General features: G+C 38.8%; 2 protein-coding genes across 6 annotated transcripts in view; one reads left to right on the top strand and one right to left on the bottom strand.

The window, feature by feature from the left end:
• The first annotated feature begins 419 nt into the window (after window positions 1-419).
• nudcd1 (NudC domain containing 1) lies at window positions 420-11,607 on the top strand. The gene is made up of 10 exons (XM_061255163.1): window positions 420-644; window positions 1,511-1,665; window positions 3,277-3,462; window positions 3,705-3,888; window positions 5,628-5,819; window positions 6,048-6,255; window positions 6,922-7,042; window positions 8,003-8,128; window positions 8,504-8,663; window positions 11,120-11,607. The coding sequence occupies exons 1-10, from the start codon at window positions 530-532 to the stop codon at window positions 11,404-11,406; spliced, it is 1,734 nt and encodes a 577-aa protein (XP_061111147.1). The 5' UTR covers window positions 420-529; the 3' UTR covers window positions 11,407-11,607.
• A 1,028-nt stretch (window positions 11,608-12,635) lies between these two features.
• The window catches only part of LOC133137213 (CMP-N-acetylneuraminate-beta-galactosamide-alpha-2,3-sialyltransferase 2-like), a 22,611-nt gene continuing 8,051 nt past the window's right edge, over window positions 12,636-27,195 (bottom strand). For 2 of the 5 annotated variants that reach the window (XM_061255336.1, XM_061255335.1), the window contains exons 2-8: window positions 25,195-25,377; window positions 21,506-21,943; window positions 21,202-21,395; window positions 18,603-18,782; window positions 17,226-17,271; window positions 16,862-16,978; window positions 12,636-13,292 (exon numbers count right to left, since the gene is read on the bottom strand). In XM_061255336.1, coding sequence (XP_061111320.1) covers window positions 13,122-13,292; window positions 16,862-16,978; window positions 17,226-17,271; window positions 18,603-18,782; window positions 21,202-21,395; window positions 21,506-21,820 — 1,023 coding nt within the window. In that variant the 5' untranslated portion in view covers window positions 21,821-21,943; window positions 25,195-25,377 and the 3' untranslated portion in view covers window positions 12,636-13,121. The remainder of the gene's footprint in view (window positions 13,293-16,861; window positions 16,979-17,225; window positions 17,272-18,602; window positions 18,783-21,201; window positions 21,396-21,505; window positions 21,944-25,194; window positions 25,378-27,195) is intronic. The other 3 variants (XM_061255337.1, XM_061255338.1, XM_061255340.1) reach the window with 3 other exon arrangements.

Genomic DNA, 27,195 nt, shown 5'->3' with positions numbered 1-27,195 from the left:
AAGCACTACGCGTGGTCAGCAGCAGGTGTAGATTTTGTTAGTAGCTACGAAAAGATCGGAGCTACTAAAATATTGATGAATGCCAAAAACCCATAAATTTCCCTCTACTCACATTTTACACACAAATTCGTTGTGCTCACGTTTCATGAATGAGACCCAATGAATGTCAGGCTCATCAGTAATATTATTTCCGTCTCGCGGTGGTACCGGGTACCACTGAACTCTATGATAGTTCACTCTATGGTTACCACCTGCGGAAGAACCGAATTGAATGGGATTGAATGGAACCACGTGCCAACTTTTCGAGAGGTTTTACAGTTCAATGATATATTTCGATGGAATTGGGAGTGATAAGTTGTAAAACTCTTATTTTGAAAATGTATTCTCTCGCGCTTACCGGAAGATACTTTCTCATTGTGTCTCGCGTCACATTTCTCTCGGAAGCGTAACTTCATAGTCGTGCTTGAATTGTGTATTGAAACGCTTAGCCGTACATTTACATGATCACTACCATCATATACAAGTTATAATGGCTGCATCAAATACTTCCTTGAAGATGAACAGAAAATTACTGGATCCAGACTTTGAAAGTTATCGGCTGTCTTTGGATCCTTTGCCAACGTATAACATAGAATTAGATGCTGGTGAGTCAATCATAAGTAGCTAACAATTTTCTAGATTACCACTTTAACGTTAACTTACATTTCTAAAATAAATTCAAAAACCTCTCTATATCGCTACATTACTCAACTGTCTAATTTATAGTAGAATATTAATTCATAGCCTACTTCCATACTCGGAAGCTTCCAATCAAAACTTCATGTTCTTCAAAAGTCTTAATAAGCCTACGTAGGCTATGTACAAAAAAAAAAACGAGTTGTCAATGCAATGCATTTGCATGTTTATATCAGGCAATGAATTAAGGTTCTCCAAAATATATACTTGTCTTGAGGTTTGGAAGTCATCAAAAATAATTGCCAAGCATCACGATTTAGCATTTGTTGAATGACAATAACTTACTTTTTATGAGCAGTATTATGAATATCTGACTTCATAATCTGAAAGTAGAAAATCGTGACAGAGTACACGTCTTCGGGTATTTCCCTGCTTTAAAGATATGAGGCTCCAAAATCGACGCAACCTCCCAGTTCCAATCGTGAGTGAATTGAGTGCAGGCTCAATATCTCTAGAATGACAAATTCAATCAGACTATTTTTTTGCATGTTCTATATTGAATATATGAAGTACATTTACACAAAATTAGAGAAAAATGTGAGTAGTCACCTCCCACATCTCTGGTTGATTTTTCACAGAATGAGCCCACAAGATCCTTGCTGGGATTGGTACTGGAATCATCTATTGTATGCTGTATCATAAAGTAAAGTTAAATGAAAGAGCAAGGAAGAGCAAAAATGTTAATGAAGGAAGCAACCATGAGTCAGTATAAGTACAGTAGAAGATGTGTGGTCCTTAACAGCAGTGACATCGTCATATTCTTTTTTTTTTTCAGCTGTGGCGGAAGTTAAACTGAAGGACAATCAGTACACTTTGGATCATATGCGTGCCTTTGGAATGTACAACTACCTGCTAATTGATCCCTGGTATGATGATAGTGTCTACTTCATGGACTGCATGGGCAGGGTGCTCAATCTCACTGTAACATTGGTAAGTATAGGCCAGTTCTGTTCTCAGACATTTGTTACTTTTCATGAACCAGTCAAAAATCCAAAGCCTTTTAAATCACAGGGAATGTGCAGCAGTTTTCTAATGTACTAATAATTAAATGGATGACGGCTTAACCTGTGCAGCGGCTCGTCTGGTCTTCAACCTTCCCAAATACTCACACGTCACCCCCCTGCTTACTTCCCTCCACTGGCTGCCTGTCATGGCTCGCATCAAATTCAAAACATTGGTGCTAGCCTTCCAAGCAGTTAAGGGGTCTTCCCCAGCTTACCTACAAATAATCATCAGACCCTACACCCCTGCCAGACCTCTTCGTTCAGCCTCCACAGGCCGCTTGGCACCTCCCCCTCTCCGAACCTCCACCTCACGCTCATGACTACTGTCTGTTCTGGCTCCACGGTGGTGGAACGAACTCCCTGTTGAGGTCAGAACTGTAGAATCTCTCCCCACCTTCAAGCGCAAACTGAAAACGCACCTCTTCAAGCAGCACCAATCGCCATCCCTCCCTACCTCCCTGTGAACCTTAATTGTTGTCTTTGTGATTTACGTTGTGTTTCGATATTTTTAGTTGGCTAGGTAAGCAGTATTTGGATAGTTAAGTTTGGTCACTTCTGCTTTTTTGTTGTTTATTCTCGTTTAAAAAAAATAAATAAAAAAATAGGCCCTTGTCCTTATCTTTGTTGTACGGATAGCAATTGAAATTGTACTTCCCTCTAGGGTCTTTCAGCGCACTTATCCCGGGTTATGAGTATGCACTTTGTTGTACGTCGCTCTGGATAAGAGCGTCTGCCAAATGCCAATACTGAAATATCTGTCTTGATCTTGTTAATTTTTTGTCCAATGAAGTAGATATAACCTCGAAAAAAGAACCATTGTCAAAGTAAAAAAGCCACGCTCCTCACAAAAAGCATTAGGGATGGGTTTTGATGCAAAAAAAACATGCTTTAAAAACAATACAATGCCATTGCTAAACCTTGCCTGAACAGATTCTTTAAAGAGCAAACAACAACATTGATGAATGTCTTTTTATTGCAAAGGCAATGAAATTGAACAATGTAATTGCTTGACTTAATTGTTTAAATTATACTTTATACTAGTTTGCTTTTGACATTTTGACCGAGTTTAATGTTTGTTAGCTCTCAGATTGTCTGGGACAGGTTTAGATATTAGTGATTTCAGCTAATTAAGACATGGTGAAGCTGATTACAGCTTTTTTGCTGCACATAGTATCTGGAATAAACTTCCAGAAGAGCTGAGACTTGCCCCAACAATTGCCCCTTTTAAATCTTAGCTGAAATAAATATTGGGAAACCTGCATTGTGCATTCATTTTTATGTTCTTATCATTTTTTTCTACTTCCTAAACTTACTGTTCTCATTTGCTTATGCCATTTTATTTTGCTTTTATGACAGTTTTTAATGCCAGATGAAAAGGACTGGCATTTTGTATGAAATGTGCTATACAAATAAACATGACTTGCCTAGGGGTATACAGTTTGATAATCTAGCATTACAAAGAAATAAACAAGAATGGGCTTTTGTGAAAGGAGTGTGTAGTCCAAAGCATATAACGGCTGATGTCTTTTGTGTCCAGGACACAGCACTGGGGAAGCCTAGGGAGGTGTACTGCGTGCTCCAGGACCAAAACCAGTCTGAGAATCGTCTGTGTGCTTCCCTCAGCCTCACCTCAGCTACCTGGGCTGCTTTCTCTGATGGAACTGGCAAGCTGTACCTCCTGCACACTGGAAAGAGGGGCGAGGGTGCCTTCAGCAGGTGGGAGGTAGATAATACACACCTTCTGACACAGACACACATATGCTTGCAGTCACTCACACTCTCTTTCAAATAAACATGCAAACTCGCATATACCCTCTGCTCACACCTACTTACACACAATCCAGTATGCACTAATGTGTCTGCCCACACAAACGCGCTTCACCATTGTGACGAATGAAATCGTTACTGCCATTCATATTCTTGAGTTTGAAGGCCTGTTGGTTTGTGATGGTTCCCTTTTCCCAGCTCATGTTCTGTGAGGACATGGGAGAACCCTTCATCATTGTCCACAGCCTTGCTCACCTCCATGGTGAAACCCATTCAGTGGAACTGGCTCTGCTGCGCGTCCAGAGGGGACAATCAGATGACAGGGGGAGTGGCTTTTTTGTTTCTTTGGAGTGGCTTACAATCAATAACTCAAAAGATCATGGTAAGTGCCTCTGTTGTCAATTTTATTGAAAAATGCATTGAGTGGAGTCATCATCACTGTATTATTTTATGCATTACTTGCACAATGAGGGATGGGTGGGTCCCTGGGTGATGCTGCAGTGCCATGAAAAAGTATTTGCCCCTTCCTGATTTCCTTGTATTATTGCATGTATGTCTGAATGGATTTCGAACTTGAGACAAAATGTAATAGTAGACAAAGGGAGCTAGAGTAAACACAAAACTTTGCCTATTTTAAAATGATCAAAACACATCTCTATTATCATTTTGTTTTTTGTTTTTACACCGTAACATGGAAAGTCAATATTGCGATCCCCCGGCACTTTACAATATGCAATGCATTTATATATTGGTACATGTTTTGAAAATGTACGTACAGTGCATCCTGTAAGTATTCTGTACTCCAGCACATTTGATTTGAAATGAAATAACGAATATGAGGTTAAAGTGCAGACAGCTTTAATTTGAAGGTATTTACATCTAGGAATTGCATCCCTTTTCATACATAGTCCCCCCATTTAGGGGACCAAAAGAAATTGGATGGCTGATAGTCAGGTATAATCAATTGCTTCCATAGTGCTGGGAAAGAAAGCTCTGATCTCGTCTTGATTCTTTGCTTTTGGTTGCCTTTGGAGTCTGTTATTGGTGATTGTCAACATAAGAACCAGAGTTGTGCCAATGACAGTCAAATAAGCCATTATGAGAAAAATAAACTGTTTCGAACATCGTTAAGAAGAAAGACAGCATTGGTGTACTGTATGTTTGGGATCATTGTATTGCTGTGGGATGAGGCACCATCCAATGAGAGATGGTCAAGGGGTGAAGATTTGGTGTCGTTTTGCAGCTCAATTCTTGAGTCTATTGTGCATTTATCTGTACAGCACCATATTCTAGTGGAAAATGTGAGCCCATCCACCTGAAATTTGGAAGAAGAAGGATCGCTGGCCTGTTGCACAGCGGTCTGTGACTGAATAGCTAGAAAAGAAAATAATCATGGCTTTTTAAATAAAATAAAAATCTCTCTTAGGCCCAAACATTGTGGAGCTTACTGTACATTTACGACTCAGAACCATTTTCATGCATTTTGAATATGCTAAGGACTGGTAAAAGCAGAAATGCAAAGCAGACATCCATCTCCCGCACATCTCTCATGGCCAGTGAACATTAAAACCATTAAATGCATCCAAACCATTTTCAGTAGACAATGGCCTTTAGTGTAGGGGCAGTCAGTAGCCGAGTGGCTAAGGGACCTGGAAGGTTGGTGGTCCAAGCCCCGGTGTAGCCTCAGTAAGATCTGTGCAGCTGTTGGGCCCTTGAGTAAGGTCCATATTGCTCCAGGGGGGATTGTCCCCTGCTTAGTCTAATGAACTTAGTCTAAGTCGCTCTGTATAAACGCAATAGTAAATAACAAATTATAATAATAATAGTGTACCGTTCATTTTGACTCAGCCACACTGTTATGAAGCATATTAGCCTAACCACTGATAGCCCAATCGCTATTTAGCTGTTTAACCATCAGAACTTTTCTATATAAAATGTAATATTGTTATATGTCAAGTAATATGTATGTAAAACCATGGCATTGAAAGAGGGTGTACCTTCTTTTTCATATCTGTAAATCACAATGCCTGCAGCGCTGTTTGTCAGTAAATGTTTAGCATTCCACATGTAGTATGTGTAGTAAATTTACTGTTTTGAGGCCTCTCCGTATATTGTTTTTAGGTGAGGGAAAAAAGTATGGAGTGAGCAGGAGGAGGTTGCTGCAAGGAAAGTCTGTGCCTCATTATGCTGCTGTGGAGCCGCAGGGGCTTGGCCTGATGGTGCTGTCAGAAAAGCCCTTCAGATTTACACAAGTTGATGGGAAACCGTTGGTCCAGTCTGCACCGGAGGCCATGGAGCTGGGGCAAAAAACAGGTAAAACATGCTACAGCCCAAACATTTCATCTGGTTACAGCTAAACCACTGCCAACCACCAGGTTTATTTATAAACCTCACATTCTAGTTGAATTCTATATATAATTCCCCATTCATTCTCTATGGGAATTTCTTCCCGAAAAATATTTCGGAAACTGTTTGGAATTTCAAGATGTTTTATACAACTGGGTGATATATAACTGTAAAATCCACTTAATGTAATTTCAGATACCATCTATATTTGGCAACAAACAGCTGAAGACATAACAGTTACAGTGCATCTGCCAAATGATACCACTAAGGAAGACATTGAGTTCAAGCTATCCACAGATAGTCTGTCTGTGAGGGTTCAGGGATGCACCCCTATAATAGACGGGCGCCTGCATGCTTTGGTGGATCCCACAGCCAGCACATGGAATATGAAAGATGACAAAAGGTAAGTACTACTACACAGACACTACTGCACTACTGAAAAATAGTTAACGGTTCACCTGTAAATAATTACCTCTGTTCCTTTCATATTGGAATTCAAATTTGAGTTTGGAGAATATGAAGGCATTCCTCTTCAGAGATCATGCCCAGGTTGTTTCGAAAGTGACAAAGAGCAATGTGTGTGTCAGGATCAGTGTCAATTAGTTAATGGCTGTTTAAAATGACTGTTCTAATATTCAATCCCCCTTCCACAATCTGAAAATTAAACCAAGTAAGCTTTCATGAGTAGTCTTATGCAACAATTTTATTATGACGATGTTTAAGTAAATTGTGACACAAGGGCAAATTAACTCTCTACATGCCATCTCCAAACTGTCCTCAAATCCAGAATTCTAATTTTTCATGAAGTTATTTTCTCTCTTTTCCTGCACCTATACTGAATATATTCCAGGATTGGTTTTAATGGTCATTTAGTAATTTCTGGCCAGCTAGATTACTATAGCTACCCAAATAACACTATACCGGCAAAATGTATTTGGTCATTTCACAGTATTTTGTACAGTCATCCACACACATTATGCAGGGTGGCTCTATAGTTCCAAGCATGTTCATGATCAAGGATGAGGATATACTCTTCTGTGTGTTAAACATTAAACATCTGTTCCCTCAGCCTGGAAGTCTTCCTGCAGAAGACGAACATAGGCCCCATGTGGCCAGAGCTTTTGATCAGGGATAGGAAAGAGGAGAGTGTGGTGAACCCAGGCCTGAATGATGTCAATGCTGGAGACACGGTGAGCTCCTGCAACTTTCACTTTGCAGTATGTGCGGTTTAGTTCATTGAGACAATTCAGAAATTCAGCTTCAAGTCTGCAGCTGCCAATTTCCATGCCATTAAGCATTGAAAGCCTGAAAGGACATGCCTAAATAAGGCCTAAATAAGTTGGTGGTTATAAAAGCCTTAATGTTATTCTGCCGCTGGAGAATGTAGGATATTTTTACTTTGCCAAAAGTTATGAATTTCAGTACGGTTAAAGAAGAGCTTGATCAGCAGCTTGTTGCTATGGAATAAAGCACTGCAGTCCAAAGCCAATTAATTTTCTATTATCCAAATGGGCCTATTCGTCTGGTGAGAAGATGAAAAATTATTACAACTAAATGACATAAAATAAGATGGCATGTGATTTTTGTATATTTAAATACGATGGCCACATTAATTATGTAAAGGCCTGATTTACACTTCTAGACTGAATCGCATGCTCACGTGAAACCTTTTGAGTGCTCACAAGAAACCTTTCCAATTTTTTTTTTTAATAAAAATTTTTTTTTTTTTTGTTGCTAGGTCACTTTACGGGCTCCGTACCTTTCCACAGTCTCTGAGAACTCAAAATAAGGCAATAATGTAGCCAGCTCAAACCACATACCAAATACAATCTTTTTTCTTTCTTTTTTTCGTGATTTTTAGATTTGATTAAAACTGGACAATGACAACATGCCACCCTGTCGGGCAATTATTTCCTCATAACTGACCGGGTGTTATCCCATTGTCCGTTGGGTATTATCCCTTAAATATGTCAGTTTTCCAAAACACGGACTATAGGCTATATAAGGTTTTGTTTACCATTTATTTGTTAACATAATTCTGGTTCTGCTGATATGAATACATTTTGCCAGCTTTGTTTGGATTTAGAATGTTGTTAAGGGCAATGTGTCTTCAATCGTATTAAAATAATATTGATGTACTTTATTTTTAGGTTGAGGACCCAGAGAAAGATAAACCTCCATGCAATGTTCAAGAGTTAGAGGACTGTGATACCTTCCCTGAGGACAGCTCTAGCCTGATGCGATTCGATGGAGAGACACTGAATCCTACCCATGTGGTGAGATCTTTTGTGTCCTTTATTAACAGGCCTTTCATCTGAGCTGCTTTAATGTGGATGAATTGCAAAAAAGCAATTAGCTGCGCCAAACAGTCTAATGTCACAAAAAGTACACCTTACAATTATGAGGTTGTGTGTGTGCATGTGTCAACAGGGGTGGCCTGGAGACATAACACTGGCAAGTCTCATGCCACAAGGATCAAATATCTGTATAGATAATGGTTATTGAGGCCTGAAGGTTGAAATCTACATTTTAGAAGTAGTTCCAGTTTCAGATGGAGGCATCAGTTTGTTGCAGTTGTACACCGAGGTGCCGAAGCCGAGGTTGGCCGGCACACATGAAAAAAACAACATTTTTATTTATTTTATAACCAGGTGAATCTGGGAAGTCACCAGTTTCTCTTTGCTGTTGACATCAGTCAATCTGAGATGCCCTGTTTCTGTCTACGCCATGATGTGGATGCCCTTGTGTGGCAGCCCCGTCCCACCCAGCCAGACAACATGTGGGAGCATATTGCCACCTTCAATGCCCTCGGTGAGTGAGTCCTAAATCCCACTGTGGGGAGATGTATTTTTTATTCTGTTTGACTTAAAAAGTGCCATAAATTTAGAGAAATTACATTCATGAGGAAAATGTTTTACCACTGTAAATGTAGTGGTAAATAGTGCTGTTAATATTTGTATGTTGAATTTTCATGTTGGATAACAGTTTTATATCCCAATACGGAATTAGCATTTGAAAAAGAGAGCACAAAATTAACTTTTCCATCCCCCAAATGTGCTGCCAAGTTAACATTTATTTTCACTATAGAGAAGGCTCCACAGTTGTTTCATTGGAACAGTTGAACAAAAAATAGAAATGTACTGGATTATAAAAAATTTAAGTTTGTGTTTCCATGTACCCAGAGTACGATCTACTCATTCTTAGAATTAACAGGGTTTTATAAAAAAATATGGATGTTTCCAATTTAAAGGAGCACTGTCACGCTTGTTTCAGTTGAGTTTATTTGGATTAAATGCTTAAATGATGTGTGTAGGCATTTTTAAAATCACCGTCAGTGTAGCCATTTCCTAAATATGGGGCAAAACCTCTCAGGGCAAACACATCCAGTGATAGTGCAAGTGGCTTGAATCCCCAGCCTGTGTTTCCCAGAAGGTAACGGGTGCCCACACTCCACCCTTGAGCGCAGACACTGGTTTATGGGCGGACACCCATCCAGGCCATCACGTGACACTCTCAGGAAAATCCGGTAACGTTAGCATACAAATATCACGGAACCTATATTGGCTAGCCTGAGCGATATGACGGACAGCTTTGACTTCGTGCTTTTCGATTTTGACAAAGACAGACAGCAGCAGACAAGTGTGTTTATTCCATTCCCAGCAAAAACCAACCATCTTGAGTTTGCCAAGCCTCATTGAAATTATAACTGGAAGGGAGTGCTATGGTCAGTTGAGAGCAAAATTGAATGTTTTGGCCACACCAACATGTTTGGAGGCAAAATGGAATGCATACAAGGAGAAGCACCTCATATCTACTGTCAAATACTGTGTTTTTTGGAGATGTTTTGCCGCCAGTGGTCCAGGGGCACCATTTAAGATCAATGGCACAATGAATTCAACAAAGAACCAGGACATTTTAGCAGGAAATCTGGTTGCCTCTGTTAGGAAGCTGAGTCTTAGTGTAGTTAGATTGTCCAGCAAGACAATAACTCCAAGTATACATCAAAAAATGGTTAACACCTTAAGTATTGCCTCTTCTTGCCACAAGCTTAAAAATGACATACCCAATATAAACTGGTTACTATTCTTGAACCCTTTTGACCCATTACACCATTGGAAATGTAAAATCATTAGCTAAAATGCTTTTTAGTCGTTAGTTCAATAATATGCCTGTAGTCGGAGCTGAAGTTATACTTAATTTTTTATCACACGGATGGGGGTAACACATTTTCTCTGCAACTATGTCACAAATACTGGTTAGAGACGGCTGTATTGGGCTCATCATGTTTGAGAGAGCCTATACAAAATGTAGATAATATAATTTATTTTAGAAATACTTTTGTAGAAGTATGTAACAATGAAACGGACAACAGTGATAATTCCTCCATAGAAATTTTAAGTCAACAGTGGACTATCATGTCTCTGAGTCTCTGAGCACATTTTTAGAATGAGAAACTATTATGCATTTGTATGTGGATTTCCAAAATGCAGAGAAGCTGAGTCCCCCCACACTTGTTTTACCACTCATATGTTGCAAAATAATGAACTGTAAAGTAATGGTTATACAGTGAGTTTTAACACACTGAACCAGTATATCCTGTTACCATAGTGATTGAAAATGTGCCCTGTATAAAATAATTATTTTACATGCCATCCAACAAAAATATTTAACCATTAACATTTTACATTTTAGCAATTGTTTAGTTGATTCAGCAAAACTGTGTGTGTGGCTCAGTCCATACAGCTGCTGCCATGGCACCTGAGAGATGATCCCTATTGCATCTGTTGCCCCCCTTGCTTTTTCCCTATCTGAATAAAGCAAATAATATGAAAAGAGGGTGGCATGTCAGCTCTCATGAAAAAGTGACCAGTGAGCTCCATAATGTTTAGGACAAATACATATCTATTCTTGATTTATCTCTACTCCACAATTTCAGATTTGTAATCAAACAAATGTGGTTAAAGTGCACATTCTCAGTATTTTCTAAGGGTATTTTCTTATGCATTTTATAGGTTATATACAGGTGGCCTGTAGCATAGTGGTTAAGGTAAATGACTGGGACACGCAAGGTCGGTGGTTCTAATCCCGGTGTAGCCACTATAAGATCCGCACAGCCGTTGGGCCCTTGAGCAAGGCCCTTAACCCTGCATTGCTCCAGGGAAGGATTGTCGCCTGCTTAGTCTAATCAACTGTACATCGCTCTGGATAAGAGCATCTGCCAAATGCCAATAATGTAATTAGCTTTTGATCCTTTTTTATTTTTGCAGGATATGTCCAGGCATCAAAGCGTGATAAGAAGTTCTCCACCTGCGCTCCTAACTTTTCCTATGCTGCCCTGGGAGAGTGCCTGCGGAGGGTATTTATTTATCGGCAGCCCACTCCTGTGGACACTGTGCTGTTCAACAGAAAGCAAGGCAGAAAAGTGGGTCAGGTGGCCAAGCAACAGGTTGCAAGCCTGGACTCCAACGATACAGTCCTGGGCTTCAGAGCCACCAATGAACGACTCTTTGTCTTGACCTCAAGAAACCTTTTTGTTTTGAGGGTCAATAATTAGCTGTAGAATCAATACCTGTTCCATCTCCCATTCCACAGAGAAATTTCACTTATGTCTGATGTTGTCATGTTTTTTTATCCAAAGTATAATTCACACATAATATCATGGCCTCCTTGGTGTCTCATGATTGTAGAAACTACAGAAATATCTTCTTTATTATTAACATGGAATAGAAGAATGCAATAAAAATGGCAACTTCAATTCCTGTTTCTGCATACATTTTTGGAGTTGCTTTGGAAAATTTGATGTGGTTTTTGTAGGCCTATTTCATAGCTACAAGGTCCTTCAATCCACCCATAAGGGATTAACACAAGCCTGAAAATGACAAACCCAAAATAAAATAGTTACTATTCTGAGCTTTTTGGCCACAGGCATAATACTCTTCTAAGAGGGTAGCCCTTGGGGAAACAAAGTAATGTAAGCTGAAGCACAGAAGAGTGTCAGTTCTTTTTCTCACCTGAAACAGTGGATACAGATGCTTCTGGACAAATCATGGTTCAATTGAATGACCATACCACCAAAAATAAGTCTTCTGAATTGTTTTCTCTAAGCTATGTCTAGGCGGGTTTCCAAAAAGGCCATTTGGAGACTCCAAAAGGACACTTGGTAACCAAGTTATATTATGGGCCTTATGAGGTGTAGACTACTTATATTGTATACTATATGCTCCTGGAAGAATTGTATTATATGCTGGAATGACCTTGCTTTCTCCCTGCCTGTCACCCTCTCCCTCCCCCTCCCTCTCCCCTTGCCACCTTTGGCAGCAGTAGGTCTGGAAGTTAGTCTGTAGAAAACTACAACATCTATATAATTACATCTAGTTTACTGTGATTTCTGTTTTTGTCAAATAAACACACCCATCAACTTGTCAAGCACATCCCACAATTTCCCGTTATTAATTTAGGGCTGCAATGATAAACCAGACCGGCGAATCCAGGTACTTTGAAGTACACGCCCCTTCTCGGGGGTAAGTATAACATTGCGGGAATAGGATATTGTAAGTAAATTAGCTATATCTTTTGACAACAAAATCCGATGTTTTTTCAATTATATGTCCGACATGAAAGGATTTCAATACCAAGTTGACATTTTTACGATGAGTAGTTTTTGAGAACGAGAGCTTTGTTTGACACTTGCGCCAGTCTCCATCTGCACCTGCGCCAAGTCCGGCGGTACACTGACATAACATTAAATCAGTCGATCGACAGACGTGTGAGTCACATTCGAAATATAAATAACAATATAAATATGTTTATTTAACAAATTTGAATTTCAATGTTTCCATGTCCATGTCCAATATTTACCATCACCCTAATAAACACGTAGCCTAATGAACAAGTAGCCTTGCGCGACCAGCGTAGTGCACAGGCGAACACAAATACAAGCATCCACAAGTAACCTGTAATCATCTCCATCGGATAATCTCCTTCTTTTTTTCCAGCATGTAGCTACATGCATAGATAAATTGTATGTAATGAAGAACAATGTGATATAGAATACAGTAGATATAATGAGTCAATACATTAAAAGACATCATACAAAACATGTCAATACATTTAGAAATGTTCAACTGCAAATTGAATCAATTTCAAATATTTACCCTTCCTGAAAATGCCCATTCCAGTTTACAGTTAGAAAAAAGCAACCTAGTAAATACCTTAACCTTCAATGTGTATTTATTGGTCAATATGTGGGCCATTTCTCTTTCATGTTGCTTACAAATTACTCCCTTTGCTGAGCTTGATTTTCCCAGCTTCATGGAGCAACTGTAAGATGTCGTATTCTTTGTTCCCGCTGTGTTTAGACACAAGCTTGGTGCCTTGTATTTTCTCCCAGTAGTGTTTCCAAAGTCCGTAACGGTCTGCACCGTATCCATAGACACTTACCTAAACAAAAGGAAGAAGACATTTTTAAAAAGTCAACAGGGGGTGCTTGCCCTATTTCAGTCACTATTGAAAACTGAAATTAATCAGATACCTAACAGATGTTTGCATCAAAATATTTATATTTTTAAATGTTGTACAGCTATAAGCTTTACCCAACCTCTGTTTAAGTGGTAGTGTTTTTACATTTTTAAAATGAACTAACTTTCAAGATATCTGGATAAGACTAGCAATAATTTGTCCAGCTAGCTTTTTAGCTGAATTGTGGGCCAATTATCTTTGTATATTTTAAAATAAAATTAGATGTCATAATGTCATAATGGATTTTAGATCACCTTTTGCTGAACTGGGGCCTGTTCCACAAAGCAGGATTACTTAGTTAGCCAGATAAGTCCACTGAGTAAAACCGGAAAGCCTCACTAATCTGGAACATGGACTGAAGTAAAAAGAGCTGTTCCACGTTTTACATTGTGCAGTTAATCCAACTACCTAAGCAGGAGCAGGTCTGATTGAATTCAGACAAATTCATAGGAACTGCTCATTGCCGGTCTTGCCTCAGTATGTGTATTGGGTTCAAGTCAGAACTTTGACTGAGCAACTTCAAAACTTTTTTGTTTCTTTTGAGTCATTCAGATGTGAACTTGACTTTATGTTTTGTATCATTGTCCTGCTGCATTACCCAATTACATTTCAGTTTCAGCTCACAGATAGATGACCAGACATTTTCCTTAATAAATACTAGTACAGAGCAGCAAAACATCCCCACACCATCACACAACCACCACAATGTTTGTCAAATGGAGGTGGTTCTTTTTGAGACTTGGTGACCCCAAGATGCAACCAAGCTGCCATTTTGTGGCCTTTTTTTGGGTTCGTTATGACCGTCCTCTACACTGTCCACTTGCAGATCAAATAGAAATTAAGATTAGGCAACTGCATTGCTTATTTCTCTCCTCAAATGTTTTCAGAAAGATTTTTTTGTGGACTTTAGGAAGAGTACGAGATTTTAACAAGAGTCTGTCATATTTTTATGTTATATTGTTTTGCCAAAACAAATTAACCACAGTCTACCCAATTAGGTGCCAACTACATGGTAACTACGTCACTCGTTCTTGTTGATCCTATTGGACATCTATCCACTGAAACCCACCTACAGTACCATATATACTGTATTATAATGGACATCTCGAGGATTCAATACAATCTTTATGAATTCATTCTCTGGACACGCACACTCATTTAAGATGAGGTGGGGATTCATCATGTTTACATGGTCATTTGGAACAGCTTTCAGAAGTCAGAAGCTCTTGTTGAATCTGACATGGATTCGTAAACGTACTTGCATGAGGCCCAATGACTCCAAACATACAGTACATCAAAATCTACACAGAAATGTTTAAGTGAATACAACATGTCCTGCAATGGCCATCTTTTTCTCCAGACTTAAATCCTATTGAAAACCTGTGGTCTGAACTGAAGAGGACAATCCCAAGTGTGAACCCAAGAATATCAATGATCTTGAAAAGTTCTGCATGGAGGAATGGTCAAAAATCCCTCAGAAATGTGTTCTGTAACATTATCACATATGATAGAAAAGGACTCACTGCTGTCATCTTTACCAATGGTGGGTGCACAAAGTATTAAACCGGGGTGGCAATAATTGTGAAACCGGTTTCTTTTGGGGGGAAATAAATGTTTAATTTGAAAAATGCAAGACTTTTTTTCCCCAGTAGTGTTTCCAAAGTCTGTAACGGTCTGCACCGTACCATAAACACTCACCTAAACAATTCCATTGAATCATTAATAAAGCACACTACGACTACAATAATGGTAGTATTTTTAAGCATATTCAGGGTGCCAATCATTTTGGATGAATTATATATTATATTTGCTTGCAAAAGAGGGAGGCATTGCCTATATTGAGAGACTGAAAACCATGACTAAGCTGTTATTTGTAAAACCCCACTTTGGCATACGTAGATATGACCTCTACTGATCTATAATTTCTGTTAGACAAGTGAATTACCTAATGGTAATGTGGAGGTACTGTGGGCTGTGCGCACTGTGCACACTTTAAGAATAAGATGTTGTCCATGCTAGCTGGCAAAAATATAGTATAATAAAGACATGCGTGGACTGAACAATTTCCATTTGAGCATTCATACACAAGTCCCATGCAAGTTGCATGGCAATTTATCCAATTTATTTTTACATTGGTGCCACTCCTAATACGTTAATTTTTTTACACCGTTTGAAGAAAATCTAAACAGAGTAGGATAACTGCGGAAAAATCTGAAAGCCTGAATGTAGATTTGACCTGGAAGATGTATGGTTCACGTATTCACATATTGGGAACCAGTGAAGTAGAGCTATGACCAAGCCATATTGTGGGGAAATAAGATCAGTAAAATATTCAAATATTCAGAATATATCAAATCGAGAAAGTATGTGAAGCAGACTGTAAGAATACGATGTAATTTTGAGTAGCTCAATTTTCCAATTTTCTTTAATTCACAACATTTTCATATGATTTATATGATTTATAATACAATGCTCAGAAATATATACTCAGTGAGCACTTTATTACGTATTTATTAGACTTCTTTTTTTTACTTCTACTACTGTAGCTTGTCCACTTAAAGTTATGATGGGTTGTGTGTTCAGAGATGCTTTTCTGCATAGCACTGTTGTAATGTGTGGTTATTTGCATTTCTGTCACCTTCCTGTCAGCTTTGACCAGTCTGGCCTTTTTCTCCTCTGCCGTCTCTAATTAACAAGATGTTTCTGTCTGCAGAACTGCTGCTCACTGGATGGTTTTGTTTTTTTGCACCATTCTTTGCAAACTCTAAAGACTAGTGTGCATGAAAATTCCAGGAGATAAGCAGTTGATGATCCAAAACATACAAGCTCAGCTGTGAAGCACGATGGAGGAAGGGTCATGACTTGGGCTTGCATAGCTGCATTTGGAGTGGGCTCATCTTTATTGATGATGTAACTCATGATGGTAGCAGCAGGATGAATTCAGAAGTCTACAAAAACATTCTGTCTGCCATATTACAGAGAAATGCATCCAAACTAATTGGGAGGAACTTCATCATGCAGCAAGACAAACACACTGCCAACACAACAAAGGACTTAATTAGGGAGAAGAGTTGGAAGGTTTTAGACTGGCTAAGTCAATCACCAGACCTTAACCCGATTGAGGATGCAATTCACCTCCTAAAGAGGAGGTTGAAGGGAAAACCCCCCCCCCCGAAACAAACAACAACTGAAAGAGGCTACAGTAAAATCCAGGAAAAGCATCACAAAAGAAGAATACAGTTTAGTGTTGCATTAAATGTTATTTACTTTCAAATGTATTCAGTGCATTGCAAAAACGAAGGAATTGGCCTTGCTGTTCCAATACATTTGGAGGGGACTGTATATACCCGGAAAAGTTTGGCCTGGCCATAGCTGTTTGGTACACCAGAGGACAACCGCATGTACCCACACATACAGATGTCATTTCCATGAACATGCACATAGCTCACATATCACACATACACACAGTTCCAGACATTGAGCTCACTCACCTCATCACAGATATGGATAGCAAACAGGAGAACAAGCATTCCTGTTGAGGGGTACTTATGGGTTTTGACCCACTGTTCCTTCACGTACTTTAAGAAAGCTGGATTGTAGAACAAGACCTGAAAGAAGTTGTGTTTGTGATTAAAACAACATTGCTCTGTAATGATGAAACACTAAACAGACCCAAATGGAAGTTGGATAACTGAATTTTTAAAACCAAGGTGCATAGAATAGGCCTGCCTATCATTTGTGGAATTAATCTGAAATCTTATTTTAGTGCTTTGACTGATTTATGATATTCTCTTCTGTAGTACCAATGGAACATGGAAACACTACCATGCCAATGGGCTGTGAAAGGAGACAAACCTTTTCCTTGTTAAATTTAATCCTTGCAGGTACACGTCGATAGGTGCTTTTGGGGGGGGAAAAGATAATTAAATTAATGGAATTTTTGTGACAACTCATACATGTATGTAATGGTCCTTTCATCTATCAAACCGTTTGGTCTGTTACGTCGGTTAATTTGTCTGGTAGCACAGGATGGTATAATGGCATACAGTGCCATGAAAACGTATTTGCCCTCTTCCTGATTGCCTGTATGATTGTATAAATGTGTACACTGAATGGTTTCAGATATTTTTAGATTAAATGTCATATTAAACAAAGAGAACATGAGTAAAAACCAAACCCTTTTTTTATTTTTTTTTATTTCAGGTTATGAAACACCCATATCACCCCTGTGAAAAATTAATTGCCCCCTTCAACTTAATAACTGGTTAAACCACCTTCAGCAGCAATAATTGTGACCAAACACATCCTATAATTTGAAGTTCACATTGCTGCAGAGGAATTTTAGCCCAGTTTGCAGAACTTATTTAATTCAGGCAGTGTGTCGTTTTTCAAGCATGAACTACATAAAAAGTTGTGAGTTAAAAGCAATTATACATCTATTACTTATTACTTAGTTAATGACTCCAATAGCTTTTGATCATTCTAACATTCTTATTTTATGTAATTAGAATTTATGACTCATGGAGTCCCATGGGATATTATCATCAACCCGCATCATTTAAGCAAGTAGTTGGACATATACACATTTGTCAGCTGCGCAAGCCCCTCCCTGAAACAGATCTGGGAAAGAGTATTACGTAAGGGATAATAACCTATGAATGAGTCAATTATGAGGACATAACTGCCTGTCAGGGTAAGTTATGTCCTCAGTTATTTGACGAGTTAGCTGACTGGTCCAGGGTATTATCCCTCTCATACCACAGCTTACGTAATGTAGCGCTGTTCAATGTCTTTTTAGTTTAAGAACAAATGTATCAATTGAAACACGTAGTACACCCCCCTGGTTTTGTTCATATTTCAATATTTTACTCAAGTTTCATTTAATATTAGGTCATATGTAATCCGGCATTTGTCCCTCGACCAGGATTCTGTTCCACCGTAAAACAAATGGCGATCAATCAAATATCTGAAACCATCAGTGTAGACAGTGCTTCTGTTTTACTGCCAAAATTCAGTTAAAATTCTGTCAACTACCGGAGCTCTAAGGGGTGGCATTTGGTCTATATCCAAAAATCCTACACATCACTTGATATACTACATAGCATATGCCACTCCATACACACTGCACAAAGTGAGAAAATTAAATCTGTACAATTTGACATTTCAAATAATGTTCACTAGATTACCAACCATCACTGCAGAAATAAAATATAGATATATTATTAGACTTACACTGTGATAGATCCATCAGTTATTACACTGATAAGCCACTCAAAGTCTCTCATTTTGAAGGGTATTAGCACCAAATTGGTGTTGTTCTCCAGGTCGATGGCACTCTCAGGGTACAGGAAGTGATGTGTTGTCCTCCTTCCTACATCTTTTTCATACCCAATTGTTTTTGCTTCATTCATCCTTTCAAAGAAAGAGATATAACATGGTCAGTTAAGGCAGACAATATTTCTGAAAAGAATGGGCACATACAGTAGAGGCCTTCATAAGACTTAAGGACTGAGGTGCAGTTCCTTATGTAGCTTGAATGAAATTTGAGTCGTGAGTGACCCAGATGGCATTCCATAATAATAAATTATTTATTACACGCTTGTTTTTTTGTGTCTCATATGTGCCACCTTCATGGTGTGACCAGGAACTGGAAAAGAGGCTGTACCAGCTTCTGAGCCTTTACAAATTCATTAATTAATCTGCCTTCTGTTTCCATAAAACACATTTCATTTCCACTATGCTTCCTCTAACATACTGGACATACACTGTGCTTTTACATACATTCTACTCTCACATACAGTAAGCACCATAATTCGTTGGACAGTGACACATTATTTGTTTTTCTGGTTCTGTACTCTAGCACTTTCAGTTTGAAAGGATACAATGGCAATGAGGTTGAAGAGCAGCCTGTCATCCTTAATTTGAGGGTATTTTCATACATAGTTTGATGCCCCTCCCCCCCATTTTTTGGCATCAACAACTTTTTGGCCGTCAAAAACCCCTTTGTTGCGGTATGGTTTGGCTCATTGTCTTGTGGCATGATGAAGTGCCATCCAATAAGTTTGGAGGCATTTGGTTTTATCTGAGCAGATAAAATATTTCTGTAGACTTCAGAATTCATTGTTCTACTTCTGTCTGCAGTCACATCATCGATGAGGACAAGTGAGCCCATTCCACTGGTAGCCATACAGGCCCAAGCCATATGGCTGTCTGCCTCTACCGCAAGGTTTGAGACTTGGCTGTAGGTAGACTTTCCAGCAAGACAATGACCCAAAGCATACTTCCAAATACACACAGAAATGGTTCTGTGACAACATAATGTATGTGCTGCAGTGGCTATCTCAGGCACCAGACCTCAGTCCAGTAAAAAACCTGTGGGCTGAACTGAAGAGGGCAGTGCAAAGCCAATAATGTGAAGCAACTTGCAAGGATCTGCATAGAAAAATGGTCTGAAATCCCTCCAAATGTTATTCATTCACCTTCAAGCATTACAGGAAAAAACTCCTTGCCAGAGGTGGGTGCACCAGAGGTGCCAATAATTATGGAACCATGATTTTGGTTAAATCTACTTTCTATTTTAAATTAATGTTTGATTATGGTTGGATCCATTGAAACATTAATAAAATACAATATCACATGTTCAGCATTTTGAGCTTATCTCTGTCATCATATAATTTAATAAATATTTTATATGAAGTATTTTTTGTGCATTGCCAGTCAGGGTTGCCAAAAATGCTGAAGCCAACCATATATTGAGACTGAGAATACAGTGTATGTATGCAAGAATGAGAACATATGAATGAGACAGAATACACTGTATGCATGTGACAGTGAGGATTGACAGTATGTACCATGTGAGAGAGAATATATGTATATGAGAGTAAAAGGAATGTATGTGAGAATGAGAGCTTATGTACTGTATGTGCAAGACAGAATATATGTATTTGAGAATGAGACCATACACTGTAAAAAATGATACAGGACATCTACCCAATAAAACTGAGATTACAAGTATTATTAATGAATAAATATGACTTCATATTATTGATTAAATTGATATAACACGTACTTTTATTGATTAATCTGTTTATCTTACCTACATTTTATTGAGTAAATAGGGGTGTAATCTTTTACAGTGTATGAACAGTATTTATATACATAAATACATGGCCGCTCATATTGTCCAGTGTCATTATGCATAAAATGATAATACTCATTTTATACTTGATTCGAATTACTGGTGATCACATAATGTCATTACCACTCGTGGTCAATAAGACAACTGTTTTTAATATATTTTCCAGAAGAGAATCGAAAAACAGAAGAAAGGGCACAGATAAAAGTTTTAAGAATACTAAACTTCTTCCTTAAGCACAGTGTTTCCATAATGTATGCCAATATACTAATTTCATCTCAGGCCTGCCGCACCTCAGTGTGATTAGCTGCTGTCGCTTTTGTGTAGTCCAATTTTCTCTCGGGTATTTTATCAAGTTAAGTGACTTCTACACTGTAGGTACCATTGCATTTACAACTTGAGTTTTTTTATTACAAAGCCAACATGACATGAACCCTTTTTGCTGCCTAGTTACTGTATGCTTAGCTAGAGCAGTTCTAGCTCCTTTGTGGCTTTTGCCTTGTTCTTTTGTAACTAAATTTCCCATTTCTGAACTGGCTACAACAAGGAAATTTGATTTATTTGTCACAGTCTGTTATCACTTTCATCTTGATTGTCTCCTCCTGGAAACAATCACAGCAGCTTTTTGACGGGGATAATCTGTTCCTCCAACACAAAGTTTACAAATGCTAACTTCTGGTCAGTTTCCAGTCTTACCTCATCACAAAGTCATGGTCATCTATCTGAGACCCATAAGAAGAACCCAAGAGGTTGTTGGAGTTCCCAACGACCGCACAGGTTCGGCAGCGAGAGGGCCCACGGTCCATGTACTGTTCTTCTCCAGGGAAAAGCCCAAACACCTTCTTCATCATCATTTGGAATGGAGGAGGGACATAGTATGGTTGGAGTTTCTGAAAAAAAAGGATATATATTTTGCTAAATTTGCAGAGTGTAAAAAAACAGATTTTTCTGAAATTTTAATAGCAAGTCAAAATATCAAATTACCATGCAGATTACTCACATTCCAAAACTTCAGAATATCATCAGAAAGGTTGATATTTTTCTTGGATAACAAGGGATGCATAGAATTATTAAAATGACTGTCAAACCACTGTGAAATGTTTGGTTGTGACAAACAGTGGCCGCAAGCACAGTGTTTGCTATGCCGTTTTTCTTTCAGCACAGAATTCTGAACAGAATTCTGAACAGAATTCTGAACAGAATTTTGAACACATGTTCTGAACAAAACTGTCAAAATCCAGATGCCACAAGCCAAAATAATAAAAACCCATTTCATACGAATTATAATCCTTTGCAAAAAGAGCAGCATTATCATTAATGCTTAAGGGGTCTGATCTAAGAATCCAAGACAACCTCAAAAATCTAAACACAAGAATGAAATTGCATTCAAAATCCAAGCTCAACTCATAATGGTGGCACATCCAGTAGAGAAATGGTCCTGTGAAAGTAAAAATGAAAGATCATGTACTGTAATACACAGAAAATACCATAAAATTCTGTCTCTTCAACTGAACTGACACTTCCACATGCAAACTCACACAGTAAATCAGTTTTGATAATATTGTATTTCAGTTACATTTTAAAATATAAGAATATCTCATACTATTTTTCAATACAGAATATTTAAACTCGAAAATATTTGAAACACTATATTTGTAAAGTAATAATTATTTAACAAATATAGTTATAAATTACATATACACCGATGAGTCACAACATTAAAACCACCTGCTTAAAGTTTTTTCATGATTAATGATCATGATCAGTTTTGTTTCTTTCAGGTTGTTTCTTCTTCTAGGCGACATGGCTCAGGCAGTAAGAGCAGTCGTCTGGCAGTCGGAGGGTTGCCGGTTCAATTCCCCTGCCCGGGCTGTGTCGAAGTATCCCTGAGCAAGACACCTAACCCCCAAATGCTCCTGACGAGCTGGTCGGTGCCTTGCATGGCAGCCAATCGCCGTTAGTGTGTGTATGAATGGGTGAATGAGAAGCATCAATTGTACAGCGCTTTGGATAAAGGCGCTATATAAATTTACATTTACATTTTTGTCATTTAGCAGACGCTTTTAATCCAAAGTGCATAGGTTCTTCCACAAGTTAAAGCATCACATCCATAGCTAGTAAAATACACATGAAGTGTTGTTCTAAACATATAATTCACCATTTCTCTTCATGCAAAATAGAACTCCTGTAAATAGGGGATTAAAATTCAACTAATCTGCTTTATTTTAGTATACATAATGTTAAGACTACACAAGGGTTAAATGTAAATGGAAATTGTGTTAGCTAATTGGGAGGGGGGGGTGCATTGTTTTGTTATTTAAATATCTTGGTGGGTACTGGTATTCATGATGACTGTAGAATACACCTTATTTAAAAATGCATGGCATCTACATCAGTTTCACCCTCCCTCCATTGGAATTAAATGGTCCCACATGTGGTGAAACTTATGTAGGAATACATTCCATGCATTTTTAAATATAGCAGGTGGTCTTTATTTTTTGAAATATTAAAAATTCAACAGGTCCTGGAGCACCTGTTAAGATAGACGGCATCATGAACACCAGTACCTACCAAGATATTTAAATAACAAAACAATGCACCCCCCCTCTCCCAATTAGCTAACAAGATTGCCATTTGTTATCCTCCCTGGCATCTACAGGGATCTGTGGCACAGTCTTTAATTTAATTTAAATCTTATCTCTCTGGCCGGTCCTCCCAGGTGACCTGGGCTAGAAGAGTGTCAACCCCTCGCCCCCTTGTTACAGGAGTCCCCCAGGGCTCAGTCCTCGGCCCCCTCCTCTTCTCCATTTACACAAGATCCCTTGGCCCTGTTATCTCTGCTCATGGCATCTCATGTCATTGTTATGCCGATGACATCCAACTCTTTCTCTCCTTCCCCCCATCAGACACACAGGTCTCTACCCGTATCTCTGAGTGAGAGACATCCAGAGCTGGATGGGCAACCACCATCTAAAGCTCAACCCAGGTAAAATGGAGGTAATCTTCATCCCTGCTCTAATTTCTCCCTTCTCTGTTTTTTCCATCTCACTAGGGGATACCACAGTGACCTCATCCCCTAGTGCAAGAAACCTTGCAGTGGTGATGGACAAAAGACTGTCCTTCTCTGAGAACATCACTATGGTGACCTGGGCATGCAGGTTTTTCCTGTACAACAGCCGGAGAATCTGACCCTTCCTCACCACCTATTCCACTCAGCTCCTTGTCCAAGCAATGGTCCTGTCCTGCCTGGACTATTGCAATTCTCTGCTGGCTGGCCTTCCAGCATCTGCCACCAGACCCCTACAACTGATCCAGAATGCTGCAGCCCGTCTGGTATTCAATGTTCCCCGACATTCACATGTCACCCCCCTGCTCAGCAACCTCCACTGGCTGCCTGTTATGGCTCACATCAAATTTAAAACTTTGGTGCTCGTGTACCAGGCAGTTAAGGGATTAGCCCCTGTATATATCAGTTATCAAGACCTATACACCTGCAAGACCCCTCCGTTCCACCACTTCGTGCTGTCTGGCACCTCCCCTTCACCACAACTGCACTTCTCGCTCACGACTGCTGTCTGTCCTGGACCCACAGTGGTGGAATGACCTCCCTGTGGATGTCAGAAAGGCAGAGTCTCTGACCTCTTTCAAACGCAGACTGAAGACTCATCTCTTCAGGCTGCACCTTTCCCTCCCTACCTCACCACTATGATTAGCCTTGTATATGCCATAGACTATAATGGCACTTATATAGTTATATATAGATATTGTTGTGTTTTGTATTAGCTATTGTATTGTTGTACTCAGGGTATTCTAGCTGCCAACTGTGGTATGCTAGTTTGTAAGCTGATGTATTCTTCAAGGGTTCCGATTGTATCTGTATGGTCATGCTAGGACTCGAAACCGTACTGTCCTCTCGGTCGTCTTCACTCTTGTTCCTGTGTTTGATCTGCACTTCATTGTACGTCGCTCTGGATAAGAGTATCTGCTAAATGCCTTGTAATGTAATGTAATGTAATGTAAAAGGGTCAAAAATGACCACCTTCACTAAACCCCTAAAATAAAGCACTTTAGTTTAATTATAAACCCCAAATCTATTTTGCATTAAGAAACAACCTGTCACTCATCACAAACTTTGTTATCAAATTTCAAGTTGAAAAAAGATAATTTAGGGGGTTTTCTCTGCTGTTAAACATAGGGTTGGAAGATTTCTAACTTTTGAATGCAATTCACTTATGATTATTTACTTACACAGTACACTTATCATGTAATGAAATATTAAGTGTTTATAGACAAGTTTATACAGTTTAAAGCATTTTTCAATTGTGAAAAAACTGGTTTAAGCAGATGGTTTTAACGTTGTGGATGATCGGTGTACAATACAATATAAAACAGCATACACTTTTGATAACTGTTGACAGATCATTTTATATAAGGTAGAACCTAAGCAGAAGATCACACTTCACCATATTCACCTGCAGTGCTATCATACCATCTAATCAAATGTTAAATGAAGGTCAAATAAATATATTTCACTGAAGAAAATGGAGAGCACACTGTCCTATTACTTGCATCAGAGTGGCCGATATGATTTTCTCAAATATATTCTGCCATGAAAAAGTAACTTCTGCTGGATTTCCTCTATCCATTAAAAGGGTACACACAGTGGTTGAAACTTGAAAAAGAGCTTACCTTAATAGAAGTTGAATGAAGAATGTCCTCACAAACGAAAAATATAAGTGCCGTGTTTGTTGAAATGTTGCAGGTCTGGTTTGACTTTCTTTCAAGTCAACTAGAGTTGGCCGATCCTCATCTGTTGAAGCTTCAATTATGTAGTGGGTGTGTTAAAACCAGTTCTTCCTGCTTGTTCAGCAACTAAAAAGGACAGTTTCTTTGAATATAAACATGATCAAAAGAACAGACAAACACATATACATTATAGGCATTGCTTAACATGAAGTTAGATCAATATAGTATAAGTGTGGAATCCTGCTGTTTGTTACAGGTTATATAAACTTGGGGAACCAGTTTAGTGTAGTTTGAACACAAACAAAGGTATGTGGAAGCTTTTAACCTTTGTATTGTCCTCTGGTCAAAATGTCCCTTTTATGATTTTAACAGCTGTGGAAAAACTGTAAATGTAATTTATTCAGCATGAAATGTGATTACTTTACTTCTCGTGGAGTGACCCTGCCATTAGAAAAAGTTAAACATTGCCCTTCAGTGATGAAAATCTGGAGGAATAGTCATGTGCCACACACATTTTGTAACAAAAACTAGTGGTGTGTTGACTGAATAAATACAATCTCTCTGGAACGTGAAGTAGCAAAACGGCTACAAAAATTGGCAAACCAGTGATTTGCTGATTGTCAATTTGTCAAAATTGCTATGCTGATGATATCCATTAGAACCCAACCCAACCCCAACAACAACAAGATATCTAAAGGACATCTGTTGCTGGATGAGGGCCAACTTCCTCCAGCTGCACAGCAGCGAGACAGAGGCTATGCTGATTGGTACAACCAAACAACTCGCCAATGGCAGCAGCATATTTCCCACCCAGGAGTGTAGCACAAATTTCTGGGCCCTATACATAAGCAGTCTCTGTGGGCCCCCTTCCTCTCTTGATCCATGTCTCTCACACATCTTTTGTAATATCCTGTATTCTGTCTGTTAGTTTATTCTGTGTTTTTGTAACATTATTATTTTTCATATTCATGCCTGGTTTCCTTTTACAATCATTGTTCATTGCATTCGTCTTCCCCTGTGATGTCTGTGTCTTTACACGATTTTGAGCCCGAGTCACTACCCTGTCTGCATGATTCACTATTCGGGTATTTTCAGAATTTTCCGGTTTCCCACGATTCCTTCTCTGTCTCGCTTTACTTGCTTCCCGCTTTCTTTCCATTTATGTTTGTACATAGCACTAATCTACTAATCCCGACTAACATAGAATTTGTACAGTACTAATTATATTAACACACTTATATGTTTGTCTAACTAATTAACTAATTAACTAACTAACATTCACTAGTTTGGGGTATTTATAGTTTAATCACGTAACTAACATATTAACATTCTCCCTATTTCTGCACTGCTCTGTAGCTCCACATCCCTGTTCTATCTCTGATTGCCTGCCTTAATTCTGTGGAGTGTTCGCAACTGTTCTCTAACTGTCACTACATTCCTTAAGTCTGTGCAATTGTATCTGGAGGTGTTTGTATTACAGGTGAGTCTATGTGAATCCAGTCCCACGACTTCCTTCCTCCCTCATTATTGAATGATTGCCCTTTCATGTGTCTCACCTGATGTCTATTTGTTAGACCGCCCTCACTCCCATGCCCCGCCTAGGTTGTCTCATTCCTCTGTGTATATAAGTCCCAGTGTGAGTCTTCACAATTGTCAGAACGTTGATCATAATTTCAGAGTTGATTTTGTGTAAGCCTGTAATTTTTGAGATTCCCCTTTGCCTGACTTCGAGGTTTTCTTATTCCCTTCTGTTTCGGTTGAATGTGATTTTTGGTTTTTGATCCTCGCTTTGTTTATGACTGTCCCTGTGCCTACTCCTCTGAACCTCTGCCATTCTGATCTCCTAGATTTTGACCTGTGGACTTTTTTTGTGATTTCCCTTTTGCTTCTCAATTTGGAACTGTCTCTCTGAGTAACTGGCTTGTACCCTTGGACTGAATAAAT

Source organism: Conger conger, chromosome 9 (genome assembly GCF_963514075.1).
Source record: "Conger conger chromosome 9, fConCon1.1, whole genome shotgun sequence".
In the NCBI taxonomy this organism is placed as follows: domain Eukaryota; kingdom Metazoa; phylum Chordata; class Actinopteri; order Anguilliformes; family Congridae; genus Conger; species Conger conger.
This window is presented reverse-complemented; position numbering and strand designations above follow the sequence as displayed.

Excerpts from the sequence above, each read along its gene's own strand:
- nudcd1 (XM_061255163.1), top strand. The coding sequence starts at position 530 with ATGGCTGCATCAAATACTTCCTTGAAGATGAACAGAAAATTACTGGAT. Across the intron at positions 3,889-5,627 it reads CAATAACTCAAAAGATCATG|GTGAGGGAAAAAAGTATGGA; the intron begins GTAAGTGCCTCT and ends TATTGTTTTTAG. Across the intron at positions 6,256-6,921 it reads AATATGAAAGATGACAAAAG|CCTGGAAGTCTTCCTGCAGA; the intron begins GTAAGTACTACT and ends CTGTTCCCTCAG.